Genomic DNA, 26,541 nt, shown 5'->3' with positions numbered 1-26,541 from the left:
AAAGGGAATACGTGCCGAAATATACCTTTTTTGTCGAAGTCGATCCGGAGCGCTTCGATCCTCATCCGAACCCGATGGCGGAAAAAAACAATCTAAGGATGGAGCCGATGCCCATGCGCACTAACACCCAAAGGAGGAGTCAGCGGTCTCGTGACGACAAAAGACTTCTCCAAGAGAAAAACAAGTGCAATCATCCGAGCCCAACACCAGATGGCGATCTATTCATAAATGTACCATCTGCAGCCCATATGCCTCGAACATTTTGTTTCTAGTTCAAACTAAAAGGTTACTAAAAGCATAGCGACATGTACTCGTAAAGTGGAAAGCTCTTTGCACAGCTGATTGGTCATCTTTCAACTGCAGGTTCTGTATTTGGGGTTAAATTGGTAGCAACAAGGTGAAATATTTGCCTAGACCGTGTTACCATGTGTAAAAATGACAAAATAATGAATACTATCACAAAATGTGCCGCATAATTTACGTTTTCTAGTCACATAATTTAGCCAGCCCTGCCACATAATTTTGTTCTCCCCTTCAACATATTCCCAGTTGCCCTGCAGATCCTGGGTGCAAAAGGAAAAACGTGAAATGTTTTCCTATCCTGGGTGGTAGGAGAGTTGCTTAGGACTTTGACGAGGATTCCCCTGGAGAGAATTAGGATTACGGGGAAGGAAAATGCTACTTACCCAGTAAGCATCTGTTCTTTGCATGTAGAGCTGTAGATTCACATGCTTTGCATAGTCTGCCATCTAGTGTTGGGTCCGGATGTTTGCACTTTGTTTTTCTTCGAAGGAGTCTTTTCCTGTCACAAGGTAGGGGACTCCTCCTTTCAGTGATAGTGTGCATGGCATCAACTCCATTGTTAGATTGTTTTCCCCACAGAGGGCTATAATGGAATTAGTAAGAGTAGTAGAATGCATATGTCCATGTGTATGTATCTAAGAAAGATATCACTGCAACAGGTATGGGTACCCGGAGAGGCGGGAGTGCGCATGTTAATCTACAGCTCTATATGCCAAGAACAGATGCATACTTGGTAAGTAGCATTTTCAGTACGAGGCTTGTGAGCTGTAGATCACATGCTTTGCTTTGCATAGAGTATATAGCAGTAATCTCCCAAAGCCGTGGCTAACCTGTAGCGGTTGTAGTGGTTTGAAAGAGTGTACGTAGAACTGCTTGGCCCACACTTGCTTGCTGTCTTGCTAAAACATCTACACAATAGTGTTTTGTGAATGTGTGACCATGTTGCAGCTTTACAGATGTCATCTATGGGAATATTTCCTAAGAAGGCCAAAGAAGCCCCTAGTTGGCGACTGGAGTGCGCTCTAGGGGGAATTGTAAATGCTAGTTTTGCTTTTGCATAGCATGTCCGAATGCATTTGACTATCCACCGTGCAATACCGGATTTTGAGATGGGGTTGACCTTATTAGATGGAGCAAAAGCCACAAAGAGTAGTTTTGTTTTACGGAAAGGTTTTGTCCTTTCTATGTAGTAGAGTAATGGTCTTTTAACGTCTAAAGAATGTAGAGCACGTGCTGCCACAGAATCTGGTTGAGGGAAGAACATAGGCAACTCAACAGATTGGTTGATATGGAAGACAGAAATTACTTTGGGTAAAAATGTAGGATTAATCCGAAGAACCACTTTGTTTTGGTGTACTTGTAAAAATGGTTCCTGTATTGTTAGTGCTTGAAGCTCACCTACTCTTCTCAGTGATGTAATAGCTATGAGGAAAGTGACTTTCCAAGTGAGAAATTGCAGCTCACATTTGTGCAATGGTTCAAAGGGTAGACCCATGAGTCTAGTGAAGAGAATATTGAGATTCCTTACTGTGGCAGGTGGAGGTCTTGGGGGAATGACTCTTTGGAGTCCTTCCATAAATGCTTTAATAACAGGCCCCCTGAAGAGAGACAGATGTCTATTTTGAAGGTATGCAGCAAGATGAAAGCATGTGGATGTGTACACTAAATTTGAACGCTGGAGATGCAGTAAGTAGCAGAGGATGTTTTGAATGGACTCATCAAGCGGGTGGATTTAGTGGTTATTACAGTAAATCACAAACCGTTTTCATTTTGCTGCATAGCAAGCTCTTGTAGTAGGCAGTCTAGCCTCATAATAATGTTTATACAGCCTAGCGTGAGGGCGAGGTAGCCAAACTCTATGACTTCAGGTGCCAGATCGCAAGCTTGAGATAACTGGGATCTGGATGTCTTATCTCTCCACGGCTCTGCTTGAGGAGATTGGGTGTAAGATGTAGCTTTTGGTGAGGAACTACTGAGAGCACCAACTACAGTTGACGGGCCCTTGTGGGAGCAACTAGGATTCATGTCAGGGACGCCTGCCTGAGCTTCCGAACGATTAGCGGAATGAGTGGGATCGGCGGAAAAGCATAGGTAAATATACCCTGACCAATTCATCCATAGTTCATTGCCTCCGGACAATGGGTGTCGATACCTGGAGGCAAAGCTCGGGCATTTTGCGTTTAGATATGTGGCGAACAGATCTATGTCTGGGAAGCCCCACATTAGAAAGAAGGGGTGGAGAACTGGAGGGTGGAGGTAGCAGTCATGGATCTGTTGTCTCGGTCTGCTGAGCCGATCCGCAATTTGATTGTCTACTCCTGGAAGGTGTTCTGTGAGGAGATATATTTTGTGACATATGGCCCACCTCCAGATGGTCTGTGCTAACTGAAACAGTTGGAGAGAGTGTGCCCCCCGTTTCTGTATGTAATACATTGCTGTCATGTTGTCTGCGCGTAGCAGGACAGTTTTAAGTACCAGGTGAATTTGAAAGGCTTTGAGCGCTAGAAATATGGCTAGAAGCTCTAGATGATTTATGTGAAGCTGTTTTTGCTGCAGGCCCCACATGCCCTGAATTAAGTGAGTTTGGAGATGAGCTCCCCTACCAATGAGCGATGTGTCTGCTGTTAGCACGGTCTGTGGAACTGGGTCGATGAAGGGCCGCCCTTTGAAAAAGCTTTGTGGATTCCAGCACTGCAGAGAGCGATGAGTGTGGCCGTGCACCAACACTTAATCTGATAACTGACCACGAGACTGGTTTCACAAACGTGCTAAGTATTCTTCCAGGGAACGCATTTGAAGTCTTGCATAATGGACTATTAGGATTCAAGACGCCATCATTTCTAGTAACTGCATGAACACTCGAGCTGGCAATGAGTGTTGAGGCTGAAACAGAGAGTAGAGTCTACAAATTGCAGATTCTGGCCGGACTGGGGTAGGCCAGAGCCTTTTGTGCATCTATAGTGACTCCCAAGTACTCTTGTGTGCTAGATGGTTTGAGATGGGGCTTGGACAAATTTACTGTGAATCCAAGATCATGGAGCAGCTGTACTGTTTTGCAAGTGTGTCTTAGACATGTGTGATGCAGCTGGCTTTTATTAGCCAGTCGTCCAAGTATGGGTAGACATGAATGTGTTGTCTTCGTACATGAGCTGCGACTACTGCCAGGCATTTGGTGAAAACCCTGGGTGTGGTAGTGACTCCAAACGAGAGCACTTTGAATTGATAATGTAGGCCCACTATCACAAACCTGGGGTATTTGCGTTTAGTGGGGTGTATTGGGATGTGGAAGTAGGCGTCCTTTAAGTCCAGAGTGGACATGAAGTTGCCTTGCTGAAGAACCGAAAGCACTTGTTGGAGTGTCATAATATGAAAGTGATCCGGTTGAATTTATAGATTCAGGTCTCTGAGGTGTAATATAGGCCGGAGAGGGCCTTTCCTGGGAATCAAGAAGTACAGGCAGTATACCCAGGCCCCTTGATATTGTAATGGGATTGGTTCTATAGATCCTTTTTCTATCAGAGAGATAACGTCTTGTTTGAGAAGGTTGACCTGTTCTTGTGACATCACATGTGCCCTTGGACGAATGTTTGGGGAGTGTCTGTAAGTTCGAGGCAGTAACCATATTGGATAATTTGTAGAACCTATCTGTCTGATGTGATTGTATTCCAGATGAATAGAAATTGGGAGAGACATCCCCCGACAGGAGTGGAATGATCGGGGGTAGCGGAAGGAAGTCACTGTTTGGTGTTTGCAGGGGAAGTGCGTGTTGAGTTGCCTCTGTCTCTTCCCTTACTATTGTTACCTCTAAATCCACCTCTAAAGTAACCTCTTGAGTGAGGGCGACTGATTGTTGCCCTTGTAAGAGGAAGAGGGATTTTCTGGGGAAATGTTTTTGGAGCCAACCCTTTAAAATGAGCGATGAAAGGATCACGTATTAAACGGTAATTGCAAAGCCCCCATGAACTTAACAACCTCAATGTCTTTCTTCATTTTCTCCAAGGTGGTGTCCACTGTTGGCCCGAAGAGGTGTTCTTTATCGAATGGTTGGTTGAGAATAGAGGCTAGAACCTCAGGTTTGAACCCTGAGATTCTTAGCCAAGGATGCCTGCGTAGCAGTATGCTAGTGTACACTTTGCGGGCTGCTGTGTCTGCTGCGTCTAAGGCGCACCTGATGGAGGTATTGGTGATTTATTTACCCTCCTGAATAAGGCCATTAGCTCTTAATTTGTGTTTATCAGGCAGGAACTGCATTAGTTTCTCTAGCTCATCATAATAAGCCCTGTCATAGTGAGCTAACAAAGCTTGTGCATTAGCAATGCGCCAATGATCGGCCGCTTGTGACGCAACGCTACCCTTTTGCCCGAGGTATCAATTAATTTTGATTCCTTATCAGGAGAAGGGGCCCTGGAAACTACAAGAGAGTCTAAAAGGCAGCTGACCTTTGATACAAGAGGGTTCAGTAGGTGCTGGCTCATACTTTTTCTCCACCCTGGGTGTAATAATTCTTGCTCACATGATCTTTAAAGATCTTATCTGTATGATTAAGCAACTCTTTGAGCATTGGTAGTGTATGAGTAGCTCTCTGAGCGGAACTTAAGAGTTTCGAATAAGAAATCCTCTTCTAGGGCCTCTTTATGTAGCTCCACCCCATGATAATGAGAAGCCCTGTTAAGTAGCTCAATGTATCCTATGTTGTCGTCGGGTGGTGAGGGTTTGGAAGGATATAGATCCGGATAATTATTAGTGTCCTGATCAGTGTCAGTCTTCCCATGGGTCAGTATGCTGTGGCCTTTCCTCAGCCCCCATCCCCTTCCTCCTGTGGGTCAGTTGATAGTGGCGGTAGTGAATTTGTGGGTGTGATGAGCAAATTGGGATCAGTGGGCAAAGGAGGTGGAATGTAAGGTGTAGAAGGGTTAGTACCCACATTTATTCTCTTTAAAGGCATCCTTCAGGCCCATTTCCTCTTTTCTGGTAATTTAGCATGAATATGTCCAGTGTCTGGGTTTATTACCAGTTCTCTATGTTTCGGATCCGAAGGCGGAATGGCAGACCAAGGCTCTTTTGGTGGAGTCTTTTTGTCTTTGGCTGCTGTTTTTGGCGTAGAAAGTTTAGGCTCCAAACCTTTCAGCTCAGAAGATTTACTATTTGGTAACAATAGAATGGTTGCCATGACATGCTTCGGTTCGGACGCCGAAGGTTTTGGCCCGGCACCGGCATGGGGGTGGCTCAAGCCTGAGCCGGAAGGCTTTTCCTTGTGTTTCAGTGCTGGGCCCAAGGGCGGGGATGTCGAATTTTTTTTTCTGTGCTGACCTTAGCCGGAAGGTATTGGAGGGACCGGAGCCTTTTTCTTCTTGTGGTGCTGGGGCAAGGGGGGTTCTGTACTCGCAGTGCGTTGACCCGGTGTAACTTGCTCCTCTTCTTCCAAGATTGAGTCGGCCTCGGACACGGAGATATGCTCTGCTTCTTCTTCAGCTCCTTGAGAGTGGAATTCTTCTCTGTCGGAATCTTCGCCAAAGATGTCCGGTGCAGAGGCGCTCTGATGTTACATTTCGTGATGTCGAGCCCGATGGTCACGGAGCGTCTTCTTCGATCGCAACCATAGGCATGCATTGCAGTCTTTTTTGTCGTGTTCTGGGGATAGGAAGAGGTACGCAGAAACTTAGTGCGACACCCGGGACAGAGTATGTATGGAGTTTGTTTCATCGACTGCTAGCGAGCTCGGCGAGAGTAGGCCCAACGGGCCACAATCAAATAGAGTGAAGTCCTTTGATTCGAAACGATACGCGTAGAATGCGAAACGCGATCAAGAAACAATACAGACGAGGGTATTGCGCGTTGAGGAGTACCCGAGAATCTGTACCGAACCAGAGCGCAGCAATTTTCATCAGAACCCGATGGCGGAAAAAAACAATCTAACAATGGAGTCGATGCCCATGCACACTATCACCGAAAGGAGGAGTACCCTACCTCGTGACTGGAAAAGACTTCTTCGAAGGAAAAGATAGTGCACACAACTGGACCCAACACTAGATGGCAGACTATGCAAAGCATGTGATCTACAGGTCAAATGCCTCAAACGTAATGTTTACTTCTCTGCCACTGGATTCTCAGCAATACTCATAAGCCCTTAATAGAGTAGTAAGCTCATCCCAGTTGAAAAGGCAAACATGAAAGAAGACGCTTCCATCCTCACCAAACATTCCCCAAAGAAGCCTGTCTCCTGTGGATCTAAAGTCTCGAGTCCAAATCCACACAATATTGTCTGGTAAATGATGTATGGACTCCAGGTAGCAACTTTACATATCAGTAATATGGACATTTCTTAAAATGCCACAGTAGCATTACTTCACCTTGCTGAATGTGCTTCAGATGTACAAGGAAGGATTCTATTTGCCAATTGGTAACCAATTTAAATGGATTACTTTGCTGTTGGCAAAACACTTCTTACAGAACCATAACGTACAAATAAGTAATCGGATTGTATATTATATTTTGGCCTGTCAAGACAGAAATGTTATGCTCTTCATGCCAAATGTGTGAAGCGCTCTTTCAGCTGAAGTAGAAGTTTCTAACAGAATGGTAAAGAAGCGTACTGGTTTTGATGGAAGTCAGATATAAGTTTAGGGAAAAACTCAGACAAGTTCTTATAAAAAACATGTAAGGTTATTGTGAACACTGGCATTTCACTGGCTTGCAAGTGGAGGTGACCGCTACTAAGAAAGCAGTGCTCGAAGATAAATGCTTTAGTATAGTCTTGTCTATTGGTTAAATTAGTGGACTAATCAACCTTTTCTGGTCCTAATGTAGGGAAGGGGTTCTAGTAGGAGGAAACACCTTTTTAATGGCCTCAAAGAAATCTTTTACCACAGGCATCTTAAAGAACGTGTGCTCTGAAGGAGATCTGCTAAGGTGCATCTTCATTGATGTTAATCAAAGTTCAGGGTTTGCTAGATAAAGAAGGTAAGAGATTACCACTTCTCCATGGCATATAGCGTACTCGGTTTTTTTTTATGAATAAACCAGGCGCAGAATCTCCTTGACTTAAAAGAGTATGATGGTCTGGTGATAGGCCAAACGTAAAACTCAATACAGAATTTTGGCACGTTTAGGTCCTCATATTGTAAGAATTCAGGAACCTGAGTGTAAAATTAGACTTTGGAAGATTGGTTTGTGACATCTGACCTACAGACCTACATGGAAGACCCAGTATACACAGTAATTTTCTATATGGCCTTCCTACAAAGAAGCCGGAATCTGTTGCTTCACAGGTCAAAGAATTGCCTTCCTCCTCTCATCACTAGGTTGAGCTTGCTAAGCCTGATCACAAGTAAGTCAGACAAACAAACATTCTGTTACAGAAAAGTTGGGTGACAAAATACTTCAAACTTAATTAGGAAACATGGTCCGACTTCTAGCAAGTCAGACAGGTAAGCGTGGCAAGAATTAACATACGGCTTAAATATTGTAACAACCAATTCATATAGTCTTTTTAATGCAGTTTATGTGAATTACTCTGAATCGATTCAGACCACAAAAAGAGAAACAAAGAAAAAAATCAAATAAAAAAGGCAGACTTCAAAACATTTTGATTTAAAACAGTCCCAACACACACCAGCTTCAGTGGCACATCTAGAGCTTAAACTAAGTGAGGCAAAAAGCTGTTTAGGTATAACAGGAAAAGGAAAGAAGTGAACGCATACATTACAACCTAAAAAGACATCATACAGTATTAATCTTTAAAAATTGAGGATTTTTCAGTGTTGGATACCAGTGAGAGGCAGGAAAATAATAGATAATAGCTACGAATATCACAAAGGTTGAGTTTGCATTTCACAATAAAATGGACTTACCGGTTTTTGATATGGTAGTATATTGCTAATGTGACACTAGTAAAGAAAAATATATCAAATAAAATAGATTAGCAAATGCACATATTACGGTTTCCTTCCTGGCCATTTTGAAAGAAAGGAACACTCAATATACTTTTTCAAGACATTAAAAGAAAAGTTCAGAATGCTGATAAGAACTACAGAGAGTACATGCTCACTGAAACATTTTAAAGAATATTTAAAAAAAAAAGTTTTTAAACATTGAAAGAATTGTGCATCAAAGCTATATTTGAGCAGCTGTCCTTATCAGGTCTGCCATTTTGGACCAGTAATTTGAAAATTAAGGTAAATACAAGCCCCATCACTCCACTGGCCTGGCCACCTTCACCATTTTAATTTTGACGATGCTGCATTGTGTGCAACACTGTAAACCACTGGCAAAATCAACTGGCGAAGCCAATAGGTCCAAAAGGTGAAACCTATTGGCCTTGCCATTGCTTGTCTGAAGTGGAGTGTAAGGCCATCTGCTTTAAGACATCTTGGATTGGAAGGGGACACTCTATGTCTTAAGTGACAACGGACTCTTGATAAACCAGTCGTAGTAAGGGTGTACGCTTTCACGTTGAAAAACTTCGGTACGCAGCTACTTGAACGAGACATTTTGTAAACACCCTGGTTGCAGACTTGAGACCAAATGGGAATCCTGGGAACTGGTAATGATGTCCATCTACGATGAAAAAGGGGGTAAATGTTGATGCTTTTAACATGCATCCTCCAAATCTGAGAAATCATTACTGTTATGGACTGTAACACATTCAGTAAAAGTACCATTTTGTAAGTTTGTATCTTTACTAACTTGTTTGATGCCCAAAAAACAGGCGTGAGCTCTCGTGTTTTGCACTCTCGTGACACTTTGATATTACAGAAGGGGCTGCAGACGCTTGTGCAACCCCACCTGTAATACTGATGGCGCTGGCACACAGACGTTATCGTGAGGGCATTCGCTCATGGGGGAGTGGCCTTATGAAAATGAGGGAATCACTTTACCTCTGATCTGCGCCCCATTATGTGGGCGCAGAGACAAACATGCCCTTAAAGGCAGCCCTCTTGTGGTGTGAAAGCTGGTATCGTGCCCCCCCTCCCCCTCCACCTCCGTTCTCCTAGGAACCTCATTGCAAGTGAGGGCAGTCACTCACTGCATCCGCAAGGGGATCTCTGACACTTCCTAAAAGTGACATCAGGTTGCTGCTTGCACTATGAAACACTGAGCGGCTTTCAAGCAGTCGCTCCCTATTTCACTTGAATGCGCTGCCCCCATTGCAGCAGGAGTTCACGGCTACCCTGAGGGCAGCTCATTCATCATAATAGGGCACACTTTTCCTGTTTGTGCCCAGAGCACCTTTTTAGTACCCTATTAGCGTGCCCTATTAGTAATATGAGCCCTACTCTCTTCGCAATTGTATCCAGTTTGCTTGCTTCACTTGTTTGTGGGATTGCATATGGAGTTGCTGGATTTTCCCTATGCTGCAGCTGAAATCACAGTGTGGTTTTAATGGTCAAATAGGCACGCTTGTGCCGTCTCATTCACTTTATACTTCTCCAGCATTGAAATCAAAGTGGATTCAGCTGTGTGGTTTCGCATTCAACTAAGATCATCTTCCCATATGTAATTCAGACCAGAGATTGTTCTGACAGACCTTTTGTTTTTGTACTTGAAGTCAAATAAAAGGGGTTTCCTTTTAACAGTGGGCAATGGTAAATTACATTTCTAAGCCAACCTACCCATCAGCATATGGAAGCTATAGTAGTCATATGGTGAAGAGTTTCTTTCAAGTTGCCCTGGACTTGGCTATTTTGCAAGAATATAGTACTCCCACTCAAGGTCTTGGATATCCTCATAATAGGTATTGGTGTCATTATCTGAGTGCTTGTCACTTTCGCCCTAATCTGCATTGGATGGGGTGTAATGGCCAGTATCCATGATATGGACTGTAGGCTGGGTCACGGGTTTTATATGTGCTAAGTAAACAATGGCTGCATTTGTGGAATCCTTCCAAGCTTTTGACTCCACCTCGGAGAACACTGTAAAGTAAGTATTTTGGTCACATGTTTTGGAAACTTTATGCCCTGAAAATGGTGCCTGGACTTACAAATATCGAGACGAGAAAAAACGCTTGTATGTGGTGGAAGTTAAAAACAGTTCCTGTTTAGAATAGAAGGATACATTGATGCGCGTTTCCTCTCTAGCCAATTCGTGAAAATTGTTTGGTTGTTTGAAACAGCCACAAGGTGGTGCTGCCCACAAAGAATTGAAATCGCTTGAAGGACCGCTTTGGATCATAGAAATGTCCGGATTTTGGATTTGTACCGCTGCCGTAGTATGCGTAATTCAGGAATCGTTCGACAGTTGACAGAGCAGCTTCATAGGATGGGATCTAAAGATGCTAAAAGTATCTGGTTGTTAGAATCAATATAATAAAGTAGGGTTAACTATAAAGTTTGAAATCTGTAAACCCTAGAGGGAAAGGATGTGACGTTACGACCATACTGCCCGCTTTGGAACTGGGAAACTGACGTGGGAAACTGACGTTCGAATCTGGTATCAACTCAACATCCTGTGATTCTGGACAAATTACATAATCTCCCGAGCCTAAAAAAAAAAAATAAAAAAAAAAAAAAAAAGACACCCTGACCTTGTATCATGTAACTGGTGTTCCTGTAATGCTCTCCAATATCTTATAATAGTGCCTGAATAAGATAGCCAGCCGAGGGACACTAAACTTAAATTAATTCATCTGTGCTTGGCCCGTGCGCAACTGAAAGAAAAGAAAGGGACGCATGTGCAAGCACTGACCCTTTAAATGGCAGCAAAGTAGAGTGAAAACGCTGCAGAGGAATGATAAGCAATGGGCGGGTTCCCAGCTCATTCATTGCTGAACAGAAAAAACTCGCAAACGAAAGCGCCCGAGACCTAAAAACGACAAGAATACCAGTTCAGAGACCCCCTTTGTTAGGGAAATTTATTTATTTATACAACTTGTTGAACGCGCGATTACCCGGGGGGGGGGTCTTGGCGCTGGACAGAAGATCAAAAAAGAACTAGGGTTGTAAGTGAATTAGCTTAGACTATTGGTTAAATAACCAGGTTTTTAACTGTTTCCTGAAGAGAGATTTGGGGGGGGGGTTTGGGGGGGGGGGAAGTGCTCTTAATTTGATTAGGAAGGGAATTCCATAGTTTGGCCGTGGCAATTGAGAAGGATCTGTCTCCCCATGTAGCTTTTCTTGTTTTAGCTATCTGCAGAAGATTTGCCTTTGCGGATCTGAGAGAGCGACATGGTCTATATGGTCAGAGGGCGTGTTTTAAGAAAATTGGGCCTTTTTCATGGATGGATTTGAAGGCTATGCACAGAGCCTTAAATTTAATTCTTTGCCTCACAGGTAACCAGTGAAGTTTTCGGATGACATTTGAAATGGGTTTCAACTTAGGTGTTCCGGTGGCAAGTCTGGCAGCTGCGTTCTGTACCAGCTGGAGTTTGTTTAACACCTGTTCTTGTGCATTAAGCAAGAGAGCATTGCAATAATCAACTCGAGACATGAGTAACGTGGAAATCAAGGTATTGGTGGTAGTTACAGGAAGATAAGTTGTAGCTTTTTAATAATTTTTAGCGTGAAGAATGAAGCAGAGACTATGGCATTTGCTTGATGTGTGTAGGAAAGTTTGTTATCAAAGATCACTCCTAGGTTCCTGACCTTGGTGACAGGGACGGGAGATGGTCCAAGTTCTTGAGGCCACCAGGTGGGGGACCAACTAGGGGTGAGCTTACCAAATACCATGACTTCGGTTTTGTCTGAATTGAGCTTTAAACAATTTGTACTCATCCAGTTACTAATGGCAAGCATTCCCTGTTGGAAGTTATTGGCTACTTCCAGTCCGTTGTTATTAATGGCCAGGACAATCTGCGTATCGTCAGCGTAAGATGTAACTGCTAGGTGATGAGCTTTAATGATCCTCGCTAAGTCCGCCACATAAATGTTAAAAAGTGTTGGACTCAGCGAGGATCCCTGGGGGACACGACAGGGGAGAGAGAAGGAGCAGGAGGAGTATCCGCCCATGGTCACCGATTGTTCCCGATTAGCTAGAAATGAGGAAAGAAGGGAAATGGCGGTCCCAGATACTCCGGATTTTTTGACACGGTCGATCAGAATGGAATGATTGACCGTGTCAAAGGCTTCGGAAAGATCGAGCATAATAAGTACCGCTGCCCCTTCTTTATCCAAGATCATTCTGATCTTGTACGCTTTTATTAATGCCGTCTCCGTGCCGTGACCCTTTCTGAATCCAAACTGGGAATCGTCAAGACAGTTGTTATTGTCGATGAATTCAGACATCTGACTGTTCATAATTTTTTCTATGATTTTGGAAGGAAAGAGGAGACATGCTATTGGCCTGTAGTTCGTTACCTTAGAGGGATCTAACGTGGATTTTTTAAGTAGAGGTTTTATTACTGTTCTTTTCCATATAGAAGGATAAATACCTGAGGTGAGCATGGCGTTATGAATGTCAGAGTGTTTGGGATAGAATAACAGGAGCCAGTTTAAGTATTGAGGGATGGCAAGGATCATTGGGAGAGCCACAGTTAATGGTCATCATGAGTTTGTGAACCAGTTCTGGTGAGACTTGATCAAAAGAAAAAGTGGGTAAATTAGTGAGAATAGGGTCAGAGGTGGTATGGGAAATAGTGATGTCATGGTTAAGATTATTCAATTTTGAATAAATGTCACAAACTTTGTCTTAAAAGTAAGTTGACAAGGCATCACACATTGATTGAGAGGCCTCTATAGAAGTAGATTTGTCCTGACCTGTGAGATGTGATACAACCTGGTAGAGTTGTTTAACTGAGCAAATGTGGTGGAGACACTTGAAGCCTCTTTTAACATTATGTCAGAATTGGGTGAAAAACATATTGCTGAACTGTCAGACTTCCAGAGAATGTAGCCCATGGAAGTAAAACACTATGTATAAATGTATTAAACAACGCTACCACAGAAGCAGGCCTATGACTATTTGCTTAAGTGGATTTTTTAAAGGAGGCAGTGGCACTGAAATTGTGCAACAGCCCTAACTCACGCAAAGAAAATGGGCCACCCTTTTTCTCGGTTGGGCAGTAAAAGACAGTTTTAAAGGTGGTGCACTGTGCCCCTTACAACGTGACTGATTGCAGCAATGTTAACTACATCCCTGGCAGGAGATCCAATTTAGCATTACCATAGAATAGCGATAAGCAGTTGGGACAGACCCAAGACTCACCTCAACCCCACAGCCTTCATTCTTGCACGGGACGTGTGTGGTGGCACGGGGGGGGGGTGGGAGTGTTGCCATTAAGGGTGATATTATATTCTCCACTGGCTGTGCAGGGGTGAAAGGAGCTCTGAGATTGTAGCCTTGCATTGCTTACATTGAACTAACACACAGATGTCAGTTTTAGTGGTTATGGCGGTGCAGATGGTGGTAATATTGATAAGAACGGTCCTAGTACAGGTGATGGGGACTTTGGCGGTGGTACTGGTGATGGAGGTTGTACTGGTGACTCTATTGCTTTATTTGAGGGTGTTGTACTGGTAGTAATCATACTGCCATTGACCCTAGTACCCGTATTGGCCATGGTGGTACGGTTGATACTGGAGGTGGTGCTGGTGCTTCTGGTGAAAGAGTTGCTGGTTATACATGTGCATTGATAATGGTACGAATGGTCGTGGTGTTGGTTCTGCACAGACGTTTCTTTTCAACTTTCATGTAGATGAAAAAAAGGGATAGGGTAGGGAGGAAGATGCTCCAGAGAGTGCTCCATCTGAAGTCCGTTGATTTTGCTATGTTTTTGGAAACTGCATGCTTTACCGCTGTCTTGGGAGGCAGGCTTTCACTTTATTTCATTTGTGAGATCACAAGATTGGAACTTCTAACGTGTACTTTGTCCATTTTCACGAATATCTCGTAAATTGCCTTTTATTTTAACAAACATGCCTGCTGCAATAAATGAGTCTGAGTGTCAGAAGAATATATGAGACAAAGCCAAATAGCATAACACAGCAAAGGGAACTGAAATCATTTGCAAGAGGACTAGCACAAATTCTGCCCAGTCAAATACAGTACTCAAGGTAATCAACATGTGGGTGCCGTAAAAACCCCGCTCTTAGAAGTGCATATTAACGCTCAATTTCTGATGATCACATAACGTCAAGTGAAAGCCCCGCTTTTAAGCCAGGCCTCAAAACGGCAGGGGGGCAGATAACAAATGTATAAATCACAAATGCAGAGCACATTTTACCAGAATGATCTATACTTGCTTCGTTATCTAATGCTAATTACTTACCTACAAAACTATTACGTTGGATGTAAAAAATTGTTTCACACTTAAATATAAGCCACTCCTTACAATTTGGAAGTTTGAATTGGGCTGATTTAATTAGATTATGTCATTTACATATACGCTAGTCAATTTAAGTCATTCAAAACACTTACCATTTGATTGTGCTTCTAAGGTTAGGCTGACTGACTGTGCTGTCATCTAGAAATATTGTTGAGCACGAGCTGTACTTCTTTGTAAGCTGCCCAGGAGATACCTAGGAACGAAGAAAGCCATACATACCACGTTTTTTTTCTATTTCTCATAAAAAAAGAACAGGGTCAAAAGCCGCTTATTGTGCAGATGTGGTTCTACAAGTTTTTAGTTGTTTAGCTACAATGTATCAATGTTGGGGCGTAAAAAATATAAACATCATTCACAAAACCCAATCTACTGTATGCACTTCAAATTATCTAGGGCAGATTCAGAGTTCAAAAACAGAGTTGAACATTTTTAAGTATTTATGTTTTTTTGTTTTTTTTTTTAAACGTAAGTTACCCCTCTTTTGGTTTGCCTGTAATTCTCTAATCTACCCCCACATTTTTAGTAACATCAATTAATAAATGTTGTCCTAGTCTGTTACCACTTTTTTGCATCATGGTTGTTTTTGGCAGAAGAAATCTACTGCCGGTACCAATGTGCTTTATAACGAAATGGTTACTTACCAGTAGGAGTAGTTTTGCAGCTTGAATAATTTTCTGCATTCACATGCTGTGAATCATTCCGCCATCTAGTGGCTGGATCCGGAATAGTCTTTGTTTTTTGTTTTGTTTTTCTCTCGTTTTGGTTGCTGTCGGACACCATTTGGTGCCAGGTATGCCCCTTGTATGACGTCAGACAGTATCCTGGAGGTTGACGTGCGTTGTGGCCGTTTTCAAATACTTTTTTCTGTTATTGTAATCCTGAGATGGTTTGAGAAATACTGATATAATCCTTTGCTTCCCCGCCTATTTGTTTTCCTTATAGGGGAGGTCGTATGTGAATCCAGAAAATTCTTCAAGCAGCAAAACTACTCCTACTGGTAAGTAATCATTTTGTTTTGCTGTGTGAATCCTTTTCTGGATTCACATGCTGTGCATCGGATTATGTAGCGGTTTCTCCTGAGGCTGTGGTATAAGGAACACCTTGTAAACAGGTGTTGAAGCACCCTTTGTCCAATTTGAGCTTCCTTATTCATTTGTATGCCCACACAATAATGTTTTGTAAAGGTGTGTGGTAATGCCCATGTTGCTGCTGTGCAAATGGAATTAATGTGTACATTTGCCATAAAGGCTAGCGTCGCTCCTTTCAATTCAATTAATCATTATTCGATTCTCTCTGGGTGTATCATAAAAGAGAACATGAACATTAAAATTAATTAAAAAAAAGATAAAGAACAGCTAAAATTCTGGAAAAAACGAAACTAAGGAAGTACAAGTCATATTTTATAATACAGATTACATGTTAGCGTACAGCAGGTAAAGACTTCCTGCTCACTGGAGTAGCCCTTAAAAACCTTGCAAGCACCACACACTTGTAAAGATTTGATAGAAGTTGCAAATATAAAAATGCTGGCCTACATTGTTTAAAATTTAGGGATTTAAATAAAGGTGTTACAAATAATCTTCTTAAGTCCATATAAAATTTGCAGAAAAACAATGTGCATGGTTGATTGGTTAGACACATCGCAAGGGCAAAGCAGTAGGTCATTAGATCAATTATTAACAGTTGGGAAACTTGTTAAGCGGTGGAATATGTTTAACCTAAAACGTGTTAAAACAACTTTGTGTTGAGCATTAAAAGGTAACGGTTGCATTGAAAGAGTAGTCAAGACCATTTGATTATATTGCACAGTTGGTTTGGCCAATTCCACACACAGTCTTGACTCCTGCAGTTGGTTTAGACACTCTGATTTTAGTCCTTTCCTCAAAATATTTGACAAGGATTCGGGTTGATGGTAAAATTCCGGACGGCCAATGTCGAATATAAAGTTCCTAATAAACTTTAGCCAAGGAACCTTTAAGGCCAGATCTGAATCACAACAGTCCTTAACTATGGCATGATTCAAGTTCATATTTTGTGCCAAAGCAGAACTGGCTGAATTTTGAGCAAGTCTATTAAATAATAATTTGCTCCCAGTTCAGTTCAGAGTGACATACATGATTTGAACAACCAAAAGGAAGTAATGAAAGCTTTTTAAAGGCATTTTACACCGCCTGTAATGGTTCAGCATTCACATGTCCCCAAATTTCAGAACCGTACATTGCAATAGATCTACATTTTGCATACTATATGGTTAACATTTCTTTCAGTTGGATATTCCCCAATTTCCTAGCGAAATTGCGAAGGGCCATGATCGATAGTACAAATTGCAATCTTCTAGAATTAATACCACTTTTCCAAGTCCCTTCCCAATCAAATAAATTTCCCAAGTAGAAAAAAGTTGGGGTTTGAGGTAAAATATCTTTTACTATGTATACGTTACGACACTTAGCTGCATTGCGACCCATTTTCATAACAAAAGTCTTGCTTATGTTAATACATAACCCCAGATCGTCCATAAACAGGACAATTCTGTCAAGAAGACCCTGCAAGGCCAAAGGAGTGTGCGCCTTAAGTACTGCGTCGTCCACGTACAGCAAAACGGGTATTGGCCGATGCTTAACTTGTGGCAAGTCCATGCACGTACTAGCCAATGTGTGACCCAGGTTATTAATGTACAAATTAAATAAAAAAGGGGACCCTTTCATTCTAGTGGAGTGAGCAGTTGGTTGCATTGCTAGTTCTTTTTTGGCATTGGAATAACATAATTAAAAGGCTTGTACTATCCGTCTTGCAATGGTTTCTTTTGTCACCGCTGCTGAAACTGTGTTGGTGTGTGCATAGGCGACAAACAATTGCTTTGTCTTCCTGATTTGTTCCATTTTTTGCAAATAGTCTAGTAAAGCTCTCCTTACATCCAGGGTATGAAGGCTTCTCTCTCCTTGAAGAAAACCGGCAGGAGAATGTTTTGATTTAAGTGATACGTAGATACCAGTTTTGGCAAGAACTGTGGATTGATTTTTAGGTCGAGCCTAGAGCAGCGCGCATGCTCTGCTTGCTTGACTTTAGTAAGGGGCTTCAGAAAGCTCCCCAAGCTCACCACACGCTCGTGCGTGTGTTTTTGTTTTTCGCACAGGCTATTTGGCTCTGCGTGCGTCTTTCTAAGAAAGACAGCACGCAATTGGGCAAAGGTAAGTGCATTTCCCGCCTTTGCTCTGCCCACGGCCTATTGCATGCGGTTACCCGCACGGCGACATCTGTTTGCAATTATCGTGCACAGACGTGTGCGCGATAATAGAAAACAGATGCCTCGCTGTGGCACGCACGCGCACGTACCACTCGTTCTTCTTTACAGTGCCCACGCCAGTCTGTACATCTCGTAGGGCCCCTGGAGGTGGAGGTAACCCCAAAGGTCAAGCAGTCTGCTTTCTGCACATGGTTTTGCTGCCTGGTGACATCACTGCACCAGACTGAGTAAAAAACAACACTGTGACTGGATCTGCAGGTGATGTCATCGGCAGATAGACTCTTACTGCTGACTCATTAGAATCACTGCCCTCGCCCGCCCCACTGCTTCCAGCGTGTCCACTTTTTATAGGAAAGATTCCTCGGACAGGTTCGCGGGTTCTGCTTACAATTTCCGTAGTTATGCGAAAGATATTGTAGTCAGAGCGCGTGCCCTTAGTCTGTGCACAGGTCTGTTCGGAACTTATCCCTCTCTATTGGGGAAAAGAAGCATAGTGGGGTACGTAGTGTATGTGTGTGGTAATGAAAATAAGTAAGCAGCAGACCTAAGATCTCGATGAACAATCTGCATATTGGTGGTTGTTGTGGTTCGCTTTAGTTAAATTAAGTGGTGACCTAGTCATGTGGTGTTTGTTGTTTGGCTCACCTGCCCCAGCTGGGAGCCTTCGATCTCGAGGTTCATCTCCGGATAAGGCATGGTATGGTGCTACATGAATGTATAAAAGCTACTGGTATTGTGAGTGAGTGAGACTGTGAGTGGGGTCTTTTATGTGTGTGTGGCCAGAGTCATCAGAGTGGCTAAAAAGAGCAAAATGGCTTTTAGCTATTCTATTGGCCCTTTTCCTACAGGGAACTGCATATAAAATATGGTCCAACTGCACACTTAACAGACTTGTGTTTATAAACCTCATATTGCATGGATGTTATTTCGGGTTATTTTGGTTGTTGTAATGACAGTTAAAGGCACGTTAGCAATGACCTGTTACTTGTTCGAGGTGGTGGCCATCCAAAGATGTGGAGCTACTCTGCCTTTTATCAGCACAACAGGTTTAATGAGTTGGGGTTTCATCCATAGTTCATGTTTGTGCAGAACAAGCAAAGTGGCATTTGGCGCGTTTCTGAACAAGGTGAGATGCAAAGTACTGGCAATGACATCGCAACTTTACTGTAATTGTATTTATATAGCGCTCACGTCCCCTGCTGAGGCACCATAGTGCTTTTCGGCTGCTAGACGTTTAAGATTAGAAGTGGTTTAGTGTAGGGAAATATAAGTTATTAATTTGTTCATAGTATCGCAACAAAATGGCATATAGTTCTTTCTTTTAGTTGTGAAATGTTTTGCATAAAGGGGTGGTGGGGTCACTGGTCCGAGGCCAGTACCTAGTGGAATTCATTAACCATCCAACATTGGAAACAGAGTCCAAGTAAATGTAGGCTGTCTGCGAATGCTTATTCAAATAAATAAATGTGCCGGACAGATACCAGCTTTGCATATGCATACCACTAAACTGATGTAGAAAAACATATATTGCAGCTGACAAACTCTTTAATGAATGTTACAAAAACCACTCTCTCTATTATGCAGTTGCAAAAAAGGTTTTTGCTAAGAATACAGATTAAAATAGGCAGAGTACTTCACTTAAAATACAGAAATGTCGTTTTTTAACTAAAAGCGCATCACATACTACAGAAAACCCAAAATCAGCCCAAATAATCTCCAACGCACCAGCTACAACTTAACACAGTATTTTCAGGATGAGCTGTTTCTACAACGCAGGCCTTTCTGTAAAAAGCACTGTAAGGGATGTACCTCTCTCCCCCTATTTTTTAAGACCTTGTTTTAGTCTGTGGCCATTGTGATGTTGTTAAACATGCGCATGTGTTCGAGAAGGCCGCCTTCCAGGGCACTTCCTCTGCTCTTTGTAAGAGTTGGCAAGCCTTGGCAGTTGGGTTGGCTCAGGTGCTTCCTGTTGGCTCCTTGGTGGCATTGTATGAAGACGTTTCAGTGCCCGTTGATGCTGTGGCACCTTTGCGCTTGGGATGTGTTTGTATCAGCCATTCCTTTTCACAGTGCAGCGGGGAACTAAATTCAGAAAAATGGTTATTACGCAAGTCGCAAAGGTTGTGGGCCGCCTCGAAGGCTCCGGAAGATAAACTTTACCTTCTTCCCTCAAAGCAGACGCAAAACTTTGTTTACCTTCAGGCTTCCTTGTCTCAAGCCGTTGAACGCTGTCAGGACCAGTTTGTTATAAATACATCTGTTGAACACAGTTTACACACTTCGCCTCTACTGGGCATTCATAAACAAGCTTGGCTATCCTTAAGGATTCCTTTCTTTTCTCCGTCAACTCCTCGTTTGTCCAAAATTACCTCTTGTTCTTGGACTTTGATCTTCTAAACCTGGATTGTCTTCCAGTAGTTGTCACAGTTGATGCGCTTGTCCTCTTTGCAATGTTGGCTACGCTGGCTGGATGTGTGCCTTGGGGTTTAGATGGGAGTGTCTCTCTTGTGTCTTTTTTATGCAGCTTCTGCAATTTCTTGGTGATTTTTGGCACTTCGGTGTACTGCAGACTGTAATTATTTATGTGGACAGTATCATTGTGGGATTCCGTTCATCTTGTTCTATTTGATTTAACGTTGTGCATTTCTAACACTGGTGCCGGAAGTCTGTGAAATGCTTTCAATTTGAGATTCTTGTATTCATATTAACTATTATCCAGGGAGTAATAACACCACACCCATTAGAATATTTGGTTTTCTTTTATTTTGTCAACTTAAAAAAAACTCTTATTATATAATCATAATGTGCTTATAGAGTAATTTAAAGATTGGCACCATGCTGGCTCCTTTGTCGATAGTAGTATTAGCTTCGGGAGAAAAAAGCATTGGCATAGCCAATAGGTCTCACCTTTTGGACCGTATAAGTGTTAAGCCATGCAACACTTGATGTTGTTGCACCAAGGATATTCTGCTGCATAACTAAATGCTTATAAGGTCCCAAAGGCAAGACCTATTGGCTATGTCAATGCTTGTTAAGATTAGTTGAGAAAGTGCTGTATTTAAGCTCCATATGGGTATGGGAGCAGCTCTTGGTGGAGCTATTCTTTTTGCTCCTTCTAAGAACCTTTTGATGACTGGTCTTGTAAAAAAGCTTTTGCATGATTTTCCTCTTGTGTATGCCACTATGGCCGCAAGGTGCACTTTAAGGCTGGAAAAGTGGATGTTGCTGTCCAAGATGTAAGTAAGACATGTGATAACTGTTTTTTGTGTATTGATTGAACCAAATTTGTTGTTAGTGGTGCACCATATAGTGTATCGTTTCCATTTTGCTGTATAGCATTTTCTTGCTAGGTGTTTCCTTGCTTCCCTTAGACCTTCCATAGTTCGCGGAGGAACGTTAAAATGCCCAAACTCTATGTACTCAGGCACCAAGCTGCTAGCTGTAGTGTCGCCGATTGTGGGTGGAAAATCTGGCCCTGCTGCATTGTTAGCAGGTCTTTTTCTGCTTTGATCCCGGCCATATCTCCCTTGGATAGTTCTACGAGGGTGGAGTACCATGTTTGTCTTGGCCATTGAGGGGCAATGAGAATCATATTTGTTCCTGGGCTTTTTACTTTTTGTAACACTCTTTGCATCAGGGGTATTGGCGGAAAGGCGTGAGAAAATGTCTGTGACCAATTGAGTGAAAGTGCATTTCCCTTTGATAGGTGGTGTGGAAACCTCGAGGCAAAGCATTGGCCTTTCTTGTTCTGCATTGTTGTGAACAGATCTATCACTGGTTTTCCCCAGATGTTGAAAAGATATTGTATTGTCCTCTGCTTCAACTCCCATTTGTGAGAGCAGTTGTTCTGTCTGCTCAGTTGGTCTGCAGTAATATTGTCTATGCCTGGTAGATGTACTGACTGTAGATTGATCTTTTGAAATATTGCCCATTGCCAGATTTCCTGTGCAAGTTTGCCTTCGGAAAAATACTTTGTCCCACCCAGTTTGTTTTAGTTAAACATTGTTGTATTGTCTGATTAAGATGTTCTTCCCCTGAATATGTTTCTGGAATGCCCTGAGTGCCAGAAAAACAGTTTATCTCCAAGAAGTTAATGTGTTTCACTCCATTGACCATTAATTTTTAGCTGGTTGAAGTGTGCACCCCATCTGTTGAGAAATGCATCCGTGGTGATTGTCACAGATGGATTTGGGTTCCTGAAAGGTCTCCCCTGGGCTAGGTTGTTGGTTGCCCACCCCATTGTGTCTGTGCCTGCACCCTTTGTGTAACAATCACTAGAGCCTCCCAAATTCCTGTGGCTTGAGACCAGCTGTTGGTCATCCATTCTTGGAATGGGCACATGTGTAGGCGAGCGTGAGGGATAAGTGGGATTCAGGATGCCATCATGCCCATTAGTTTCATTACTCTCCTCACTGTCAGAGACTGATCCCTCTGGTAGAGGGCTGTTTCATTGTGGAAAGCTTGTAGCCTGGCCTGTCTGGGGTTTTTCTGGTGCTGTAGAATATTTCTTGTGGTTTATTGAGAAACCCAGGTCTTGTAGCGTTTGAATTGTTTTTTAAACATGATTGTGACAGGTCTGTTTCGTGTCCCCTTATTAGCCAGTCGTCTAAGTAGGGGTAGACGGGGATTCCTTCTTCTCTCAGGTGTACCGCCACTGCGGCTAGACACTTTGTGAACACCTGTGGAGCAGATTTTATGCAGAAGGGGAGTACCTTGAATTGGTGGTGTATTCCGTTGGGCAGGAATCTTAGGTACACTCTAAGTCTTTGGTTCATAGGGATATGTAGGTAGGCATCCTTGAGGTCTATTGTTGCGAAGTAATCCCCTTTTTGAATTTGTGGGATTATTTCCTGGAGGGTACACATTTTGAAGTGTTGTGTTTGTATGAATTCGTTTAGGAATCTTAATTGCATTATTGGTCTTGGAGTTTCATCCTGTAGTAAGTATGGTGAGTAATTTCCTTTGAACCATTCTTGTGTCGGTACCTTTTCTATTGCCTGTTTGAGGTGCGTTGAACAGTGTTTGTCCTGCTCTTGTTAATCTTTTTGTTTTTGGCGGATTTGCAGGTGGTGTTCTTGTGAGCTCGATGCAGTATCCGTATTTTATCAAATTCAATATCCAATTGTCTGCTGTGATCCTTTTCCATTGTCTTTTGAAAAGGGATATCCTTCCCCCCACACCGGTGTTTTGTGAGGGTCCTTTTTTGGAATTATGTCAGTTAGACCCATTTCCTCTTCAGGATTGGCCTCTTCCTCTGCCATTGCCTCTTCCTCGAAAGGGCTGCTTTTGTTGCTGCCAACCTTGGTAGCTAGACTGTTGGCCCATTTGTTCGTTTTGGTTTGGTCCTTGGGATTGTTGTGGTATTTGCTGCCCTTGACAAGAGGTGCCTCTACCTGTGGGCTCAGAAGAAGTGCACACACTATCACAGTAGGTGCATCCCTGTGTTTGGGCACACTTTTAGGTTCAAACATAGACTCCTCAATGCTTGATGCAAATGTTTTCTCTTTATTTTCTTATATTCACTTGATATTCATTTCATATACGTTATGTATTCATTATAACAAACTTTTTCTTTTCATATTTGTATCCACAATTATATTTGAATGCTCCAATGCATTTCGGGCCAGTGCCCTTTTTCCAGGAGCTCTGCGAGCAAAAAACAAACGGGACATTTCTTGTGATGCAACGTTACTCAATGAAAACATACTGTTTGACTTTTAGGTTAGTATTAGGCCAATTGTTTCAACTAGGGGGTCATTGCATGAACCCATAGGAAAGTTTTTAGATAAATATCTACAACCGTTTGTGCAAAACATGAGAAGTTACACAAAAGACACTACAGAGTTTCTACTGAAGTTATCTAAAGTCACCATACAGGATAATGAACAAATATTCATGTGCACAGCAGACGTCAAATCACTATACACGTCTATCCCCCACGGGGGAGGAATGGAGGCCGTTGAGAAAACCATTGTCAACAGTGAGATTGAAACAGAAATGCAACAATTCTTAATGGAGCTAATGGTATTCACGTTATACCACAGCTACTTTGAACACGACAAGGTATGGTACAGGCAGCTATCAGGAATGTCGATGGGCAATTGTGCAGCACCGACGTATGCTAATCTATACATGAAAGAGTTCGAGGAGAAGTATATCTATGACAACGACACATGGACCAACAACCTGAAAATGTATACTAGGTATATAGATGACCTATTCTTCATTTGGAAGGACACGAAAGAAGGTCTCACAGCAGCCCTAACTGAACTTAACACCAAAGATGACAGAATTGAACTCACGTGGTCAATAGAAGAAGACACCATCACATTCCTGGATGTATTGATCTCAAAAACACCCACAGGTTTCGAAACAGATATCTACAGGAAAACCACTGATCGCAATAATACGTGTGCCCAAACACAGGGATGCACCTACTGTGATAGTGTGTGCACTTCTTCTGATTTCATTAACTAACGGAGCAGGACGGCCCCGTCACCTGTAGGAGCACCTAACCATACTGACAGTGAGCTCAAATCAGAAAAATTTATAAGAACTTTTGAAAGCTGTGCAACACCCCAATTATATGAAGTCTACCTGTGGGCTGCCACTGAAGCCTCCTCTTCTGAATGAACCTCTTTGCTGTAAGGCCCCCGTTACCCTTGCAGTTTTTTAATTTTCTGAAGGGATTCATCCACTTCCTTGCTAAATAGAGCTTCCCCATTGAACGAATTGTTAATGACTGATGTTTGAACTTCCTGCTTGAAACCAGAAATTCTGAGCCAGGCGTGTCTTCGGAGGATGGTTCCTGTGCACATATGCCTACTTGCAGTATCTGCTGCATTTTGGGCAGACTTTAGGCAGGTGTTAGGCAAATTTTGTTTGGTCCCTGGAAAATAGATGTTGCCCTCTTTTAGTCCTCCTCGGGGAGTTTGTTAAGCAACTCTTCTATCTCATCCCACTGCTGGTGGCCACATCTATTCAACAGTGCATTTGAGTTAGCGATGAGCCACTGTGTTGCTGCCTCTTTTCCATTCTTCTCCCCACCATATCCATCCTTTTACTTTCTTTTTCTGGTGGAGGCCCATTGTTGGATACTGCGTTTGCTCTCCTTCTGGCAGTGGTGACAATGATGGAGCAAGGTACTGTACTTTTCTTGAATGTATCTAGCGTCCTTTGAGGAAGCTTTCTATTTTTTCTCCACCCTGGGGGTTACCCCCTTGTTTTTTTTTTAGGTTTTTTTTGTAGAGTTTTATATAGCGCGAACTAGACCCGAACCGAATCAGGTATCAGAGCGCTTTACATAGCACAAGTTACATTTTTACATGAGGACACACACTTTCATTTTTAGGCACGGGAGATTAAGTGATTTGCCCAGAAGCACAGGAGGTTTTGGCGTCGTTACCGAGACTCGAACCCAGATCCCCAGGTCCGAGGTCGAGCGCCTTTAGCCGTTAGGCCAACTCCTCTCCCAAAACTCCTCTCTGTTTGAAGCTGGTTCTTTGAAGGCTTCTTTGCCCTGATCCAGGATACTGGGCAACATAGGTAGATACGGAGTTCCTTTTGTGGCAGGTACCAGGGTTTCCAGTAAGAAGCATGTGTACCCCTTTTCTTCCTCTAATGGTACACCAAACTGGTTTGCTGCCCTCTTTACAATGTCATTGTAGAAAGCAATGTCATCTGGGGGGGGGGGGATGCTTTGGAGGGGTAGCAGCAAATCTCTTTGTCTGGGCTCTCAGTGTCGAGGTCGTTCCATGTATCCTCAAAGTTTTCAGAGTTTTCCTCTTCCTCCGGTACGTCCCCGTATTCCTCTAGGTTCTGGTGTTGGAGGGGATTCGAAGATACATTCGTCCTCTCCCTTGGCATATTCAGCCTCTTTGCCGTCGATGCTCTCCGGTTCGCCCACTGTTGTCTTAGGGATTCGAAAATCCTACAGTGAGACGTCAAAATCTTTTTCCTTTTGTATGAGCATAGCCATCTCCTCCGAGTCTTCTCCTTTTGACTTCAAGGGCCCTCTCGGCGTCAGAGGCTGGAGATTTTCTCTTCTTCCCGGCACCAAATTTAGTCTTCGGTGGTGTTGTGCCCTTTTTTGGGGTTAGTTGTCGACCCTTGGCTTCGGCGATTTTACCTCCTCTGTAACCTTTGGTAGGGTTCCGTGGGATTCTTTTAATCGCGGCTGACCCTTGATCGCTTTTTTGCTCGGCGTCGGGGCTGCCTTGGTCGTCTTATGCTCGCAGCCCTTCGGGTCAGACGGATCTTTATGGTGTCTTACCTTGACTGTCTTCTTTTTTGACTCCCTTGCCTTCTTCCCGACATGGATTTTTTCGGAGTCCTTTTCTAGGATCTGAATGTCGGATCATTCGTGTGTCGAATCTGCTGGAGCTCACAGTTCTTCTTCATTGCTATAGAAACCCAGGTCCCTCATGAGAGGTTTCTTCGTCGACTGCAACACTGTGGTGTAGTGGGCCTGTCTTTGGTTTCGGCGTGTCTTGAGCATCTTAGGCAGGAACGTTGCGCAGGCCTCACAGTCCTTGTCCTGATGAACTTCGGGCCGGAAAAGGTTGCATCATGTGGGTTGCGTTGTGCATATTTGTGGTGGCACTTGGGGCAGAATTTGAAAGGAGTATTCTCCATGACCCATACCTCGCCATTTGTGGACCGGGTGGTCCTCTGGGGTTTGACCGGCCGCTCTGCTCTTGCCCCTTGCTACGATGTCGGTGATAAATGATCTTTCGGT

General features: G+C 43.0%; 1 protein-coding gene across 1 annotated transcript in view; it reads right to left on the bottom strand.

Annotated features, from left to right (window-relative positions):
• CCNYL1 (cyclin Y like 1) overlaps positions 1-26,541 on the bottom strand; it is a 367,648-nt gene that overhangs the window by 150,309 nt on the left and 190,798 nt on the right. Inside the window, exons 4-5 of the mRNA XM_078680323.1 lie at positions 14,653-14,753; positions 8,154-8,189 (exon numbers count right to left, since the gene is read on the bottom strand). Of these exons, the coding sequence (XP_078536449.1) occupies positions 8,154-8,189; positions 14,653-14,753 (137 nt within the window). The remainder of the gene's footprint in view (positions 1-8,153; positions 8,190-14,652; positions 14,754-26,541) is intronic.

Source organism: Lissotriton helveticus, chromosome 3_1, assembly GCF_964261635.1.
Source record: "Lissotriton helveticus chromosome 3_1, aLisHel1.1, whole genome shotgun sequence".
Lineage (NCBI taxonomy): Eukaryota > Metazoa > Chordata > Amphibia > Caudata > Salamandridae > Lissotriton > Lissotriton helveticus.
This window is presented reverse-complemented; position numbering and strand designations above follow the sequence as displayed.